This window comes from Mastomys coucha, unplaced genomic scaffold (assembly GCF_008632895.1).
Source record: "Mastomys coucha isolate ucsf_1 unplaced genomic scaffold, UCSF_Mcou_1 pScaffold9, whole genome shotgun sequence".
NCBI lineage: Eukaryota > Metazoa > Chordata > Mammalia > Rodentia > Muridae > Mastomys > Mastomys coucha.
This window is the reverse complement of record NW_022196915.1, coordinates 107,879,368-107,896,305: the sequence shown is the minus strand read 5'-3', so window position 1 is coordinate 107,896,305 and position 16,938 is coordinate 107,879,368. Positions and strand designations below refer to the sequence as shown.

The window sequence follows — 16,938 nt, the reverse complement described above, 5'->3', positions numbered from 1 at the left end:
AGTAGGTGCTTGGGAAATGCCAACTTTTTAGATTTTGTGTTTATTTGGCTTCACCAAAGAGTAAGAGAAAAATTCCATTTGCTGAGGTTGGGCCAAAAATTTAGGGTAGAAGTCTCCTGTTAGTGTACAGATTATTGTATCATACTGACAGCTGTCTTAGTGCATTTGATTGGAATTGCTAGGAGTGTGTGAACGTAATCCTTCTGGGTGGAAAAAGCTTTCTAAAGCTCTCGGTTCTGCATTCTTTATTTAAGGAAAGCAACAATTTCAGACAAAGTTATATAACTAAAACTAATGGGCATGTCACATCTTACTGTGACCCCAAAGTGAAGACAAGTCTATAGAAGCTATGACTCCATGCCTATCCTATGTTTGTATGTTTGTTCTTTTTGGTTGAAACATTTCATTCATGTTTTATAGTTAAGATGTCCTAGGAAAAGTGATTTACTTAAAGCTTTTATCTTGGTTTTGCTGACCAATCACTACTCTCTTTGTAAATTAACTGTAGTAGCAGTGTAATTTCATAGATGAAATTTCCTTTACATTTACTTTCCTGCCTGGACAGGACTAATTGCTCATTCTGTTTATATAGTTCCTCACTGTGGGGAACTCCAGTCTCTACACAGGGCGTTATAATTAAGCCTATTATCCTTCTGCTAAGGACTTACATAAAGGACAGTACTTTCTTTATTTTTAAAGAAACTTTATTTTATTTTATTTTTACCAGATGGGAGAAACTGAGGCATAGAAAGGGGAAGCTGGGGTACTATTTAGGTTCGTCATTTGGGTGGCTTGGTAGAGACTCAGCATGGTGTTTTGTGGTGCCCCGGTGACCATAGGAACATGTTTGATGTCTTAGCCTGGAAATCTTCTCAGCATGTGAATTCAGCCCTAATAGACTGGAAGACTGAGAGTACACACATGAGCATCACTTGGTCCTGAGCATGTGTATTTTTCTTTTTAACTTGGGGTACACATAAAGACCTCAAGTATCGTGATAATCATTCTTTCTCCAGAGCTTTTTCTCAATGGTGCCATTTAATGTAAGCATGACAGAGTTTCTGTTTGTCTTAAATGGTTCTCAATACACTGAAGTGTCAAATTGTCTTCCTCTTCTTTTCAGAGAGCTGTGTTGATGTTAGTTTCTCCCTTTGGAAACTGCTGTGTCCTGTTGATCCCTCTGCATGGAATTGGTTTTCTGTTCTGGCCTCTACTCAGTAGCCTCTGAATATTACAGTTGGCACCTAGCCATTGTTCAGACCCAGATATATAAACTGAGACTCACTTTTTTTTTTGAAAGATTGAGGTAACAGGGTAGATAGTCCTTGGCCTGCATTGATATTACCCACAGTGCCTTGCATGTGGTAAGTGCCTAATATTAGTTATTGAATTGGTCCAAATGGAAATTGTGTTCATCAAGCCTACAATATGAGAGATTCCAAGTACTGAATTTATTGGCAGTTATTTTAGTTTTAGTTTTTAAGGCTTAGACATATGTTGTATTTAATGTCAACCCCATGATACAGTTCTAAGTTAACAAAGAAAGGATTGTATAGCACTCTAAGGTATTTCCTTAAAGATGAACATGAATCTTTATGTGTTTAAACATTTTAACTTTAGCAATCTTCAACCTCAGCAGAATATTTGTGAATATTTAATGGTATTAAAAGTGCCTTTCATTGTGGGTACTTTTACTTATTCCCTACATGTTTGTCACTTGGTGGCAGTAGCTGTTTGATCTGGCTTCATCATCTTAGCATGTGATGTGCAAAGGCTGGAGGGAAAGTCAGGTAAATGGGCTCTTTCTCTCTTACATACCATGGGACAAAAATCCCCCATTTTCTAACTGCTACTAGAAGTATCCTGTTTTTCAGGTTTGTTTTCTGAATTATTCAGCCCAATCTAGGCAGCCCAATCTGTGAAATTTCTTTTCACAGAATTCTCTGTCCAATCCATAGAGAGAGGATGTCTTCTTAATTTTGGAATGCCTTCTAAGCCTGAATCATATTTCTAACTCATTCCATTTAAATAACTGCTGCCTGGTCTTTCACAGTGACCTGTCCTCTCCCCTGGGAGCCTGGCCTGGCATCCTGAGTATCTGGCAGAACCCTGGTCAAGCTGCAGAGGGCAGCTGAACTCTTTTTAGTTTACAAACAGAACAAAATTACCACCAAACAAAGGAAAACAGCAGGAGCCTGTGGGCTGAAGAGGCTGCAGTCCATACTGATATCTGGGTAGAAGCTATATATGTGCTCTGGCGACCTGGAGAACATCCTTCTCCATAGGACCCTCTAGCTTTTCATTCTTTTGTGCGTGGAATGGAATGATCTTCACAAATTCTGTGGGCTGCTCTGGCAACAGTGTTTACCAAACCACTTCTAAGCTGTATAAGAATGAAAATATTTATGAATGGATAATATTCTGGCCCATGAAGTTTCTAAGTTTCTGTCCATGCGTGTATGCATGTGTGTGGGTGTGTTTATGTGTTTCTAAGTTTCTGTTCTGTCACACCTCGTATGTATGTGTGTGTGTGTGTGTGTGTGTGTGTGTGAGAGAGAGAGAGAGAGAGAGAGAGACAGATGTATGTGTTTCTAACTTTCTGTCAAACCTTGTGTGCGTACATGAATGTATGTTTGTGCATGAGTAGTGTGTGTGTGTGTGTTTAAGCTTCTGTTCTGTCATACTGTGTGTATGTGCGAGAGAGAGCGCGTGCACAATGACTGTCTTCTCACTGTCCTTGTGTGTTCATTCCTGTCTACAGTCTTCATTTCTGTCTGACCCTAGTTAGATTGGATGGGGTCCTCTGTGTGACCTCACTTGTTCTTTATTCCCACTTTAAAGGCCCAATCTTCACAGTCATGCTCAAAGGCCATGGGCTTTGCTGTATGAATAGTCTGTCCATGATGCACAACAGAAGGCAGCTTTGAGTGGAAACGCAGGCAGTGTGCTGAGGCATCTTTAGATGGCCTAGAGAAGTCAAGCCCATCTTTACTAGCCCCTGGGAAGCAAGTATACTGTGGTGAAAAGAAATGGGCTTAGAAACCCTGGGGTTCAGACTCAGACTCTCAGTTTCCAATAAGATGTTGAATACCAAAGCAGTTTATCAGCTCAGAAGGAAAAGCAACTCCCTTAGCTCAGAGCCACTGTGATGAGAAGATACTGGGAACAACCATATCAAGTCTTAGTGGCCCTCAGCATGAGGTAATGAGGTCCATTATTTGCCTTGAGTCTTCCTCTCCAAACAAAGATCTGTGGTATCCCCTTCCGGGATTACTGCTGGCCTCATGGTTTATGCCTCATGGTTCTGGGAAGAGCTTTTGATCATCTATAGAGACCTCTGATGACCTTCCTCGGAGCCATGGCATCCTGCTTTTCTAATCTTAGTCCAGGTCCCTGCTTCTGCTTCTTCCTCATCTTTCTTCTTTCTTTCTACTCCTTCTTCCTCTTCCTTCCTCCTTCTTTTCTTCTTCCTTTCTTCCCCCACTTGTTATCGTCTTCCTCTTTCTCCTTTTTCTATTTTAATGGTGTTTTTGATATAAGGTCTCAAGTAGCCTTGACTGGTTTTGAACTTTCTTTGTAGCCAAAGATGAGCCTTAATCTGACCATTCTGTCTCTTCTTGCCAAGTGCTAGGACTGCAGGCATGGCACTCCTGACATTTCTCTGTAATATATTCTGAGCCCATGTGTAACAGAGGCTCTGCATCAGCCTCCCAGGCGTCTTCACTCTAAGGTGGTTAAAAATTTCTCATTGATTTGCAACCATGAGTCCTGTTTCTTTCATCATCTTTGCAAATAGTTTATTTACTCATATATTCTCTTTAATTCTTAATAGACATAAAACTCTGATCATGTAAGTTAACCTTTTTAAGACCAACAAGATGAATCAGTATATAAAGGCATTTCTTGCCAGGACTCAACTCAGGTTTGATGAAGGCAGGAGGATTTAGCTTCATAAGGAGAGAGACTTAACCTGGAACATTCTTGTAGTAAATCAGTAGTGACCTTTTTTAAAGGACATGCTGGGACACACAACACACCGCAGGGCATGGCAGGACATACAACACACCCAAGGACACAACATACCCTACCATCTTGTCAATTGATGCCTTCCTCTGTATTTTGAGAGTTCTTAGCAGGGACAGCCTCCTCTGACCCTGACCCCAGACTTCACAACCTCTTTCCTAACTGTGAGCAAAATATATTTTTATACTAAAAATTAACAGTCTGATGGAGGCTGGAGAGATGGTTTAGCAATTAAGAGCACTGACTGCTGTTTCAGAGGATCTGGGTTCAATTCCCAGCACCCACATGGCAGCTCACAGCTTTCTATAACTCTAGTTCCAGGAGATCTAACATCCTCACATAGACATGCATGCAAGCAAAACACCAAAGTACATTTAAAAAAAAGAAAGAAAAAGCAGCCTGTGGTATTCTGTCATACCAAAAGAAAACAGAGTAAGATGGCTTACGTCAGGTTCGAGAAGAGACATGGAGACAAGGACGTTGGATGATGTGTGAAGATATCAGTAAAGGTCACCAAAAAACACCTAGAAGACAAGCCAGGCTGAAAGAGTCTACCTCAAGCTAGGACTTTAGAGCTGAGACTGGCAGTGCTGTGTGAAGCCCCAGTTGTGGCACCTTGTCATGACAGCCCAAGGGCGCAAGGACAGACTAACCTGACCTGTTGCTTTCGAGATGTGCCTTCACCAACCTGCTGTTACCTGGCTAATCCTAGTAGTTGCCAACCTGAGTTCCTGCCCTTAGCATCCCAGTACCTTGAGTCTCTTGCCCAACACCAGCTTCCTCCCATCCCTGAACTCTGCCTGGGCTGCCTCCTCTTCCCAAGGCATCCTTCATGGCAGACCTTTCCTAGTAGCTACTTCAGATCCCAGCCAGAAAATCGACCCCACAAAACTTTTTCTTAGGTTCTGAAACCAGGACATGACATTTCCTGCACAGCCCTTGAAGCCTATGCACAGGTTTAGTCCTTTGCCAGGGGCACTATGAGGTACAGCTCTGGGCTTTTGCTGCCATGATGTCCCCTGCTGCTGGCCCATTGCCTTATCTAGTCCTCGTCAGTTGCTGCCTGGAGGATGAGGGGTAGTAAATGTTATTTGGTACCCTCTAGTTTGGGCTGCCTTGAGAGAGCAGTGTGGATTGGGCAAATATATGCTTCTCAATATTCTGGAAGCGAGGGAACCCACAGTGTAGGTGTCTGTACATAGTGGTGCTCAGAAAGGACCCTCTTCTAGTTCTGGGACAGCCATCTTTCAGAGAAACCCTTGCACAACAAAGGAAGTGAGGGGCCCATCTTTATGACCTATTCATTTTCTAAAGTCCTTATCCTCTAACTCCTTAGGTTAGGAGTAGGGATGCCATTGTATGAGTTTGGGGAGGGGGACAAAAACGTCCCACTCATGGCTCAGGAAGCAGAATGCATGCAGTGGTACCAGAGGAATATGCTGGACCAGCAAGGACTAGATTTGGGGAAAGTGATAGTTACTTCTGTCATGGGTCTGTAGGTGACTGACTTGTGATATCAGCTCTAAACTGCCTGGGAGAGGAGAGCATGGAGCTTTCCAGAACAGTTTAGTTTTGTGAGTTTCTGGTTTTCTCTGGAGTGATATAGTCATCTTCCTTCCTTGTCATATTTACAGTTATCTGCTTATGACCCCCCCTGACTTGTAGGTCATTCTCACAACCTCTTACATAGGCCTGTAACCCTTCCACCCTCCCACAGTAGGGGTTTTTGATTCTGGTCAGTGATATATTTATATTTTAATCCCTTCCCCTTCTGTCTTCAGTTAGAAGATGCAATAGATGCCCGGCTTTGAACAAAGAAGTCTGTGTGTTGATGGCCAAATTGTCACCTGTGTTTTCAGGTTCACTACAACATTGGCAAAAACCTGGCTGATCAAGGCAACCAAACAGCAGCCATCAAATATTACCGGGAAGCAGTCAGGTACGCAGTTGTATGCATGGACCTTCACTTTCTGAAATGCCTGTTGGCCTTGACTAAAGTGTTAGCTGAAAACAACTGAACAGTGACAGACTGTGTGACTTTTCTCTCCATTTCAGACTGAATCCCAAGTACGTTCATGCCATGAATAACCTTGGGAATATCTTAAAAGAAAGGAATGAGCTACAGGAAGCTGAAGAGCTGCTGTCGTTGGCTGTCCAAATACAGTAAGCATTTTCTTTTCTTTTCTTTTCTTAACATTCTGCCAGGAACAAAGAGTGAAATCTCTGGGTTTGGGCAGTCATCTAATCCTCTCATTTTCTTGTTTATCTTTTGTAAAAAAATGTTTTTCCAGGCCAGACTTTGCAGCCGCATGGATGAATTTGGGCATAGTTCAGAACAGCCTGAAACGGTTTGAGGAGGCAGAGCAAAGCTACCGGACAGCAATTAAACACAGGCGGAAATACCCAGACTGCTATTATAACCTCGGGCGGCTGGTAAGGGTGGGTGGCTGCAGTTTCCATCACCTAAAACAGAATGACCTTCTTAAACTCATCCAGTACTCTCTACATTATAAAAGTCCTCTATATTTGTTTATCTCATTTGAAAGTAGTATTTGATTTCCATGTCTACACTGCTGACGTTCTAATTAACTAGCCATCCAAACTGAATGAGTCCAATTTATAAAAATCACAAAGGCAATAGAGTAAATGAAATTCTGTACATCCCTTCTGCCCTGGAAAATATGCTCCAAGAATCTGCTTCCTGATAAACATCGATTTAAAAAAAAAAAAAAAACATGAATTCAGTAGAAACTAAGATTTAAAAACAAACCTGTAACTGATTTTCTGAGCTTCCTTGTTCTCTTTCCCCAAGGGAGCAGATCTCTTCCTTTGCAGGGGGACATTCTCCCCAAAAGGACAACTTCAAGAGTTAAGAGTGTTTATCTAAAAGGACCACCTTATAGTTACTCAATGAACATAGAAACTAAGGTGTTTGAATTTCTCTGTATTTCTTCTGGTTCTTGACAAAATAAGGCAAGCCGATTGCTCTTAATTTTCTTGGCAAAGGAAATAATGCGGCTCAAACAACACAATTCTTTAAATAGGAGTGATTAGATTGACTAGGTGGAATTGGTAAGGGAAATACTTTTGATCTGTCTGAGCCAAACTGGATTGTACACACAGAGATGGAACATTTAAAAAGAGTGTTTCGCTTCACAAGTCGGTAACATCTACAGGTTAAAAAACAAAAACAAAACGAAAACAAAAAAAACCATCTTGCTTATTCTCATTTGAAATACCTGACGCATCTTTGCTTTGTGCATTCTTTGTGTAAACAAAACTAGTAGTTCCTCACATTAGCTATTCATCCAAATAATCACCTCATCTCCTATTTGATAATTTAGACATTCCATACAGCATTTGTATTTTTATAAAAAATAACAAATGTCCCCCAGCATGGCCCTGCCTATGGTAATCATCCCTGACTAGACTTTGACGACCATGTCAAAGTAGAAGAGAAACAAGGAAAACATTGGATGCTTGGGGTAGTGTAATAGAAAGAATAGGCTTCCATTTTTACCATGGCATGAATAACTTTGACCTTTATCATGTTTGTTTCTGGAATGATGAGCCATGATTTTGTTGATTGCACAAGTAGAATGAACAGAGGAAAAAAATGGCCAGGTACATAGTAGCAAAGAAAAAGATTGACTTTCTAATGTTGGACAAGTCACTTTCAGTGGATAGACAATGCTTGTATCATAAGTTATAGAATGAAGTAGTTTTCATTTAAAAAAACACACCTTGTTTTAGTTGTGATATATGTATGATAAGTATGATAGGAAGACACCATCTCTAGGAATCTACTCCAGTGTCAAAAAGAGGTGTCACTTCCTGCAGGGCACAGTAGAGCAGAGACATCAACTACTGGGCCCTGGGTGTTTTTACATTCCAAAATGCATATTTTATGATCTGTTTTGTACTTCTGTGATGAAGCAGGTTTCTCCCAGAAACCAGAAAACTTAAGTACTAAAGCTCTTCTAAGGGTAAGCTGGGGTTGGGCGGCACTTGAAAATCCCATGACAGTGTGAGTAGAGACTAAAACTTCAGTCACATACAAAGCAGAGCGAGTCCTCAAAATTAACAAAGGGAGGATATGCTGGCTGGAGGGAGCAGATGCATTAACCTGAATCTATGCATGGAGGTGGAGTGACTGTCTCTGTTTGATGAGCCAGTTAAACTAGCAGTTAAATGACATTAGACTGGTCCCTGGGAAGTCTTTGGTGTTTCCCCTTTTCTAGAGATAGCTCCTTTCAGGTCACTGTCTGCAAAGCAAGTGTGCCCACCTGCAGCTTCAATTAAAGCTCAATTCTACAGTCATTGCTCCCTCACTATTCACTGTCTGTCACTGCTGTTGCTTGGGATTTGGAAAACAGAATCTATGCTAAATGAACCCAATAGGAGTAGCTTCCGAAGAAAAGAATATAGAACATAAAATATAAGCTTGGATGGTGAGCTCTAGTCTTGTGCTGCATGATGCTTTCTTTGACTGTGACAATCATTCATTGTCCCAAAACGATGGGAACCATGATATTGTTTACCCATTGTGCTACCCAGATGTGGCGTTACCACAGGGCCTGTTGTGTACAGTACTCGCTCTCTGTTGTGGTTTAATTATCCAGCTTTTGCCCTTGACAACTTAAAAGCATTAAGGCATAATTTCTAGCACTTCACCCAGCCCATTCATATACCCACATATAAAAGGAACTTGATAGCTTCGAGATTTTAGAAGTTTCATTTTTATATTGAGAGATTAATATTTGCTCTGATTTGTGGACTCTGGTAAGATGGGGATATAATGCCCTTCTCATTCCTCTATATTATCATCCCTCTATAATGATAGAGGAAGTAGGAAGAGTTGGATTATTTGGGACATGGTGCTGATCCTTGAGGGCGGTAATGTCAGTGACTTGGAAGAGTGCTGGGGACTGTTGACTGTGATTATACCAGTCATAACGGGCTTTAGAAAAGAAAAAGCTTCCCTATTTAGAAGTATTTTACATAGGACAGGGTTAGTACAAGGAATTGGTCAGATAGTTGTGGAAGTAAGAAAAATGTAAATATTAGTGCAGCGATCAGTAGTTTTGGGGGAAGCATGTGGATGGACAGAGAACTGACATCAAAGCTACCTTTTAGAGGAAGATGACTGCTTCCAGCCTTGGGACAATGGAAGAGGGGATGGAGCCATTTCGAGACAGCCAGTAGCTGAGTGAGAGGTGGGGGAGAAGCATGGTCCTCTGTCCTGTCCTTCTGAGGGGGAGAAAGAGTCAGAGGGTGAAGGAGCCTTGAAGGACTGGTAGGTTAATAGCACCTCTCCTCCCTGCTGAGTATGAAATCACCATCACTGTGTTTCTCTGCTTCCTTAAAGTGTGTTAAGGAAGAGTAGCCATGGAGACAAAATGAAAACTTGTCATCTGGTTCACCTTCAACAAAACAACAGTCAGTAATAGTGGGAACAAATAGGAAACATCTGGAGGACTTGTGTTGTATGACAAATATACAGTGCCATCACCAACTCCATCCAAGTGACTGTGATGTGAAATACATGCTGGAGTGAACTGACTTGGACATCAATGCAGGGACCTAGTTTAATGTGTGATATATTTAAACAGCTCTATTTATTTGAATTTTTATACCATTTCCTGGTTCTAAAGGATAAAACATTGCAACCTGACAGTCTAAGCCTCATGAGAAATTTAAGAAATTCTTTCTAGCCAGGCAGTGGTGGTGCATACCTTTAATCCCAGCACTTGGGAAGCAGAGGCAGGCGGATTTCTGAGTTCCAGGCCAGCCTGGTCTATAGAGTGAGTTCCAAGATAGCCAGGGCTACACAGAGAAACCCTGTCTCAAAAAAAAAAAATTCTCTTTAACAAAAAGATGTTTGTAAATGCTTTCATAATTCATTTGACCTCATATCATCTATTTGTTGTGTGGGACATAGGACAAGTCAAAAATGTTTCTGTCATCCAGTGGAAAATGTGCTTAGTAAGCAGAAGGAAATAATAAGCTAAAGCTGCCATAGATCCTGTCATAGAGACTTCATGCAGAGTTTAGGGGTGGAGTATATTCAGATGAAATGTACCTTTGACCTGAGTTTAAGAGGGTTGGATCACCTGCTAAAGAATCCATTACAAGGTAGAGAAATTAAAGCATTTTCTGTACAAGTATGAGGATGAGAGTTCAGGTCCTTAGAGTACCATGTAAATACCAGGTGGGCATGATGACCAGTGGAGTTGGGGTTCCCAGAGAAAGCTGGCTAGTGAGAATAGCCAGTTTAGTGAGCTCTGGGGTTAACTGAGAGACCACACCTCAATGAAGAAAGTGAAAAAGCCATAGAAGATGATTCCTAGCATTAACCTTGGGCCCCCATCTGCAGGTGTTCACATGTGCACATGTACCCATACACATGCAAAAGCATACATACAAGCACACAAACATACCACACACACACAAATGGAAAAAGAACAGAATCCATCACTTTGTCCCTCTGACTTTTGCTGACTGCGCAGATGAGAACTGTCTGTTTTATATTGTTAAGGATGTTAAAGGAAATCTCTTGTCCAGAGAAAGCAAAGATAATGCTCTTCTTCCCAAATAAGCAGAGAGGATCCAGACTGCTGAGGGATTTCATGTGACTAGATGTGTCCCCAAAAAGTTTGCAAAAATATATCTGAATGGCTCATATTTGTATTTTGAGTTTAGATAGTCATAAGAGGTTTCTAAACCATTCTTCACAAGCAAATTAGGCATATGGAGTGCATGTGTACTCTCGCTTCTCCCTCCCACCCTAGTCACTTCTTTGGGGGGAGGTGAGCCTGTGTGTGTGCATGTGGAGGCCAAAGATCAACCTTGAGTATCTTCCTATGTGGCTCTCCCTATATTCTGAGGCACGGTCTCACTGTTTCAGACTTTGCCATTTCAGCTAGGCTCACTGGCCAGTGAGCCTCCTGGGTCCACACCAGTTCTGGGGTTGCATGTGTATGCCAACAGGCTTGGCTTTGTGTGGGTGCTGGGGATATGTAAGCACTACCTGCTGAGCCATTTCACAAGCCTACTACACCTTTCTGATTATATCATTTACTGGTCTAAATAATACTTTATCAAAGATAAACTATAGAGGCCTTTCTGGAACAGAATCATCAGTGTTGTTTAGTAGCTTGAAGTGTGATGTCATACTTGTAGCCAGCACATAACAGGTTATAAGGTTCCTTGACTCAAAACCCAGGCCACCTAGGTCTACGCCTGTCCTTTCATTTCTAGATGTGTGGCCAAGCAGGTCACTCATTTCCCTCTTGTCTTGGTTCCTGCATCTGTAAAGCTAGGATTGTGATGGCATCTACTCATTGAGGTTGTGTTTTCAAGTGCACGGGTTGATAGGAAGTAAGATGGTAGTTCTTGTTTGTCCTGAGGGATTTTGTGTGTCCTTGTGATAATGCCATAGAGAGGGACAAGGAAGAAGAGTTGGAATATTGACTCTGAGGAGTGGGTCTTTATTTTCAGTATGCAGATCTAAATCGCCATGTGGATGCATTGAACGCTTGGAGAAATGCCACTGTACTGAAGCCGGAGCACAGCCTGGCGTGGAACAACATGATCATACTTCTGGACAACACAGGTGCAGAAGAGAAAGAGATGATGAAAAGGTGTTCCACCATCCATCCAGTTCTGTGGGCTAACCAAGGCGTGTAGACCAGTGTCATTACCACAGGCTAGTCAGATTGAGCTGACCATTGTTAGTCCTGCAGTTTAAAAGAGAAATAAACTGGATGTGGTGGTGCCCAGCTTTAATCCCAGCACTTGGCAGGGAGAGGCAGGCCGATCTCTGAGTTTAAGGCCAGCCGGGATGACACAGTGAGACTCCAAGAAAAGAAAGAAGGGAGTGGGGAAGGAAGGGAGGGAGGAAGAATGAAAATCAATCTGTGTTGATTGGTGTTAACAAAAATAACTTTTTCTAGAGGCTGGGGAGATGGCTCAATCTAGATGATAATCTGCTTGCAGTGCAGGCATGAGCCCCCAAGTCCAACCCTCCTCACCCACATAAATGCCTAAGCATGGCAGTAGATACCATACAACCTCAACACTGGGAAATAGAGACAGGCAATCCCTGGGGGCTCAGTAACCATCTAGATTAACCTAAGTGAGCTCCAAGGTCAGTGAAAACCCAGTCCCTGTCCTAAAATAATAAATCGGATAGCAATTGAAGAAGACATCTGATTCTGACTTCTAACCGCAAGAGCACATGCAGAAAGAACACCAGCACACACAATAATGCTAATGTCTTTCTAGAAAATGAAGTTTCCTCTAACATACCTGGACATAATGTGATGAAAATCATAACATACTAAAAATTAGTACTGAGTCATGGAGGAGGGGATGTGATCAGGTCTCATTTATTCTGAGGCCCATCATTGAGCCACACTACCCTTCAGCATGGTGGAAACAGCTAGGTACACATAGGATCTGCTTTTAAGTCTATACTGAGGAATGGATTCTTAGTTAAAATATAATACTCATGACCAGACCTGATTTCTCAGCCCATAGCAGACCATATTCAACCAGTTTGGGCTGAGGAGGGGGCTCTGCTACCCTTGTTTTGCTATCTTATGATATTGGAAATCAGTCCCAGGGCCTTGGATGTGATAGGCAGGTTTTCTACCAAATAGCTCTCTTCTGCCTTCTTTATAAAAACCCAAGCATCCCTTTAAAAACCTTGGTGGTACTTTGACAGAATTGAAAATTAGTAAACCATCTAAATTGTGTAGACAGGAGATAGATGCTTATTCTCCAAGACAAATACAGGACAGGACATGTACTTGGCTGTGAGAATATTCAGAAGTTAATGTTGCTTTGCTGTGCTTTATGTCCCAGTTTGGGTATAACTGGTATCTAGGAGAGAATTTGACATGGTCTAAAATGCCTGTTAGTAGTGTACTGAGTTGTCATGTCTCTTCCACCCAGCAGGTTGTGAGCACATCTTCTCAAGTAGTATCTTCAGTACTGTGTCTCATGCATTCAAGTCTTGCTTTAGAGAGATGAAGACACAAGCACAGTATTGATTAGTTTTCATTTCTCCTCTCAGGTAACTTAGCCCAGGCTGAAGCTGTCGGAAGAGAGGCACTGCAATTAATTCCTAATGATCACTCCCTTATGTTCTCATTGGCAAACGTGCTGGGGAAATCCCAGAAATACAAGGTGGGTAAGCCACAGACCTTGATGTCCTGCAGTCAGTCCAGCAGTTGACAGGAGCCACAGTGTTTATGCCCAGTTCAGTGGAGGGTTAAGCCAGAGCGGGAGCACCAGGGGAGTTCTTAGTCAGATTCTTACTCTGGTTACCTAACAGCTAGACCCAGTGTCCTTTCTCATGAGAAAACAGCTTGTTCCTTGTGGTGAGGGACGAGAAGCCCAGGGAAAGTACCTAGGATGAGCTGCTGGTGCTGGGCTCCTGTGCTCTTGGTGTCAAGATGACTTAGCAGAGTGCCATCCTCCCAAGGTACCCTCCTCCTTTGCACGCAGAGTCTGACTCTGCCCTTGCAGTAGGGCAGGAGTACTAGGTTTATCTGTGGGTTCTAGCTTTTGCATTTTATAAACCTTGGTTTCTCCCCTGAATCACATGTCATCATCAAAGCCCTAGAGGCTTTTGACCAATGAAAATCATAAGATCTTAACCCTGCCACTAAGATGTCGCTCAGTGATAGAAGGCTTGCTGAGAATGTACGACACCTCCAGACTTGCACACACACACACACACACACACACACACACACACACACACGAACATGCAAACACACACATGCACACTTCTTCCACTGAGGTTTTCACAAATAGTAAGTTGTTGTCTGGGCCTCACTCCCTATAGGTCCATGGGGCCGGTCACCCAACACTCTATTCTTTATTCTGGTTAACTCAGATTCCTCCCCAGGAGAATCAGCCTGGAGTGGGGCAAATCAGGGGTATTTATTTCTAAATGACATCCTGGGCACCTCACCCAGACATACTTTGGAAACACTTGGAGAAGCAGTCCCACAGCCCTTGGAGGAAGAAATATTTCAGGATTGTGATCTGATAGATATTTGAGTTATTACTTAAATATTAATTTTTATTAATATTTTATATTATATTTTATTCTGAAAAATTTTATTTCAGAATTATAACATCTATGTTTTATTTTGAACACTGTGGCCATGGATATGATTCAAGGATGAACAATAGCAATTAATTATTATTCTCCTTTAAAGGACCCTATTACTACATTAATCAGTACCTCTCTAGTACTATTTCCTTATATTCATTAGACATCATTATTGGTTTAATTTTCTATAAACTATTTTATGCATTTCTATCACTTTTGAATATTGGCGAATTTAGGTTTCACTATACACTTTTAGTTCTAGCTTTTGTCCTAAAAAAAAATGGCTTTTTGAAATGTTTCATTTTATTTTTTTTATATCTTTACATGGGGGGGAAGGGTGGGTCAGCAAGAATGAATCAGGAGATTCAGTCCTCCATTGACCCGCCTACCTACAGCAAGTCTTCAAGATGCTGATTCCGTGATCATTGTATTGATTTTTCTATCATCCTGCAGTCTATAAAGTGTAATTTCTATGATGGGAATTGAGCCCAGGGTTCATTTGTCTTCCTGTTCACATTTTGCCACCCCCACCACATAAGTAGAAAATACTCCATGTAACAGAATGGTACAATAGGTTGTCCATCTGTACACGGTTTTATCCTAATGGGCAAGGCCAGAGTGCTGAGCCTATGATAAGGAAACAAATGAAATCTGAAATAAGGAGCTCATTTTGAGCTCTTAGGCAGCTATCAGCAGGGAACATGATGGGACTTTTCCAGCCAGGGGTTCAGCCAGCCTAGTCCAGCCATGGAGCTAGCATCTCATACATTTTTTTTTTTTTTAAGTTTAGGGTTTAGATACATTTGTTAGGTACTAATGCTCTTGACTGAGCACTCGGTCAAGAGCATTAGTTATGTTAGGTAAACATTTATAGTGTTAATATAGTTAATGTTAGGTAATATAGTTAATATAGTTAATGTTAGGTAAACATTTGTAGTGTTTCTGTCACAATAGGAAAAGAATATCTTTTGTTCTTAACCTGCAGTGTTCCCTGTCCTGCCCTTTGATTGCACATTGACAGAGCCATGGGCAAATCAGTAGAGAGATAAGGAGATAGGGAAATGGGGGAAATAGTGTCTCACAGGTTTGGTAGGCTTATCTTCTAGCTCAGGGATTGGAGGGGAAGGGGGAGAGGGAGAGGGGGAGAGAGAGAGAGATTGAGAGAGAGAGAGAGAGAAAGAGAGAGAGAGAGAGAGAGAGAATATGTGTGTGCGTGCGTGCGTGCGTGCGTGCGTGCGTGCGTGCGTGTGTGTGTAGCCAGAGGCTGATGTAAGGTATCTTCCTCAGTCACTGGCTATCTTATTTTTTGAGAGTCTGAATCTGGAGCTCAGTGATTCAGTCAAATTGACAGTCAAGAGAAATCCAAAGATCCTCCTGTCTCTGCCTCTCTAGCACTACACTGTTGTTTTTGTGGACACTGGGATACAGATTCAGGGCCTCATGCTTGCAGTCATGAAATGACCAAATGAATTTCTCATCAATATCATGATGAAGGCTTCAGCAGCCTGCTAGAAGCTTGAATATACAGAAAATGTGTCTACTATATTGAGTGGTTCTAGTGCTCAGTCAAGAGCATTAGTACCTAACAGCAGTCACTCACTGACCCATCATTCAGTTTGTTCTTGTATTAAGTGAAGATAGCAGTCTGCCTGGCTTCTGGCAGCATGATAGGAGAACATGCCTGAGAGTGGAATTTACATCTGTTGAATGGTAGATACATGCATACAAAATGATGTTACTTTAATGATCATTAAATGAACCTCAGTTGATCAATTTTAAACCCATTAAAATTTATGTTGCTTTCCAGTTCAGGGCTAATGTAGGAGAGCCAAGATGATGTTCTCAGCCATCCCTTCCTGCATTGCTCATTCACTGCTTTGGGATTTAAGGGCAGGTCACAGTTAGAGAGTGGTTTCCCAAACTCTGGTAATGCCACACTGTTAAGAACTCTTTTTTTTTCTCATATAGGTTCTACCCAATTCATTTGTTTTATTTGATAATTTACTTAGTTTATTCATTTATATGTTTATTTAAGAGACCGAGTCTTGCTATATTTTGTTACATAACCCAGATTGGTACTCCTCCATCCTCTTGCCTTAGCCTCCCAAATCCCTGGGAGCATACCACATCCAGTTGATGCTTCTCTTTAAATAAATATTTATTAAATTTCTTAACCTTTTCATTTTATATCTGTGTACCACATGTGCGCATTGCTGAGAGAGGCCAGAAAAAGACATCATATCCCTTGAGGCTGGAGTAACACATGGTTGTCTGAAGCCATGTGAGTGTAGGGAAACCAACCTGGGTTCTTTGCAAAAGCAACTAGTATGTTTGACTGCTGATCCGTCTCTTCAGCCTTTTGAATATATTTTAAACACAGATAAATGAGTTTTAAAAGGTAATATCATGTCATTATTAGATAAATAGGGTAGCTAAGAAGTGAAAATTTTACTCAGTCTCAGCTACTTAACTACCCCAGGCATAGGTTCGGAGCCTGGGGTTACCCTTTGTTAGCTTTAAAGGGAGATTGACCCATAGCAGAGGGTGTGAACCACAAGCCACCAGTTGCACAGACTTTTGCCTGAGTGAATCGAAAGGAAGGTGATCTTCCTGTGCTTGGTTTCAACTGCACATTAGCCTGTCCCCCTTCCTTTCCCTGGGTCATGGCCCTTAGAAGGCACAGGTTTAGTCTTTTTGTTGTTGTTTTTTGTTTGTTTGTTTTGTTTTTTTAAACTTTTATTGCATTATGATGAGAAAAGTTACATGATTTCAATTTATCTGAATTT

The 16,938-nt window shown here is 41.6% G+C and overlaps 1 protein-coding gene across 6 annotated transcripts in view; it reads left to right on the top strand.

Annotated features, from left to right (window-relative positions):
- Positions 1 to 16,938, top strand: part of Tmtc4 (transmembrane O-mannosyltransferase targeting cadherins 4) — a 67,328-nt gene that overhangs the window by 42,736 nt on the left and 7,654 nt on the right. For all 6 annotated transcript variants that reach the window (XM_031360845.1, XM_031360844.1, XM_031360847.1 and 3 more), the window contains exons 12-16: positions 5,883 to 5,962; positions 6,079 to 6,186; positions 6,315 to 6,456; positions 11,524 to 11,638; positions 13,103 to 13,215. In XM_031360845.1, coding sequence (XP_031216705.1) covers positions 5,883 to 5,962; positions 6,079 to 6,186; positions 6,315 to 6,456; positions 11,524 to 11,638; positions 13,103 to 13,215 — 558 coding nt within the window. The remainder of the gene's footprint in view (positions 1 to 5,882; positions 5,963 to 6,078; positions 6,187 to 6,314; positions 6,457 to 11,523; positions 11,639 to 13,102; positions 13,216 to 16,938) is intronic.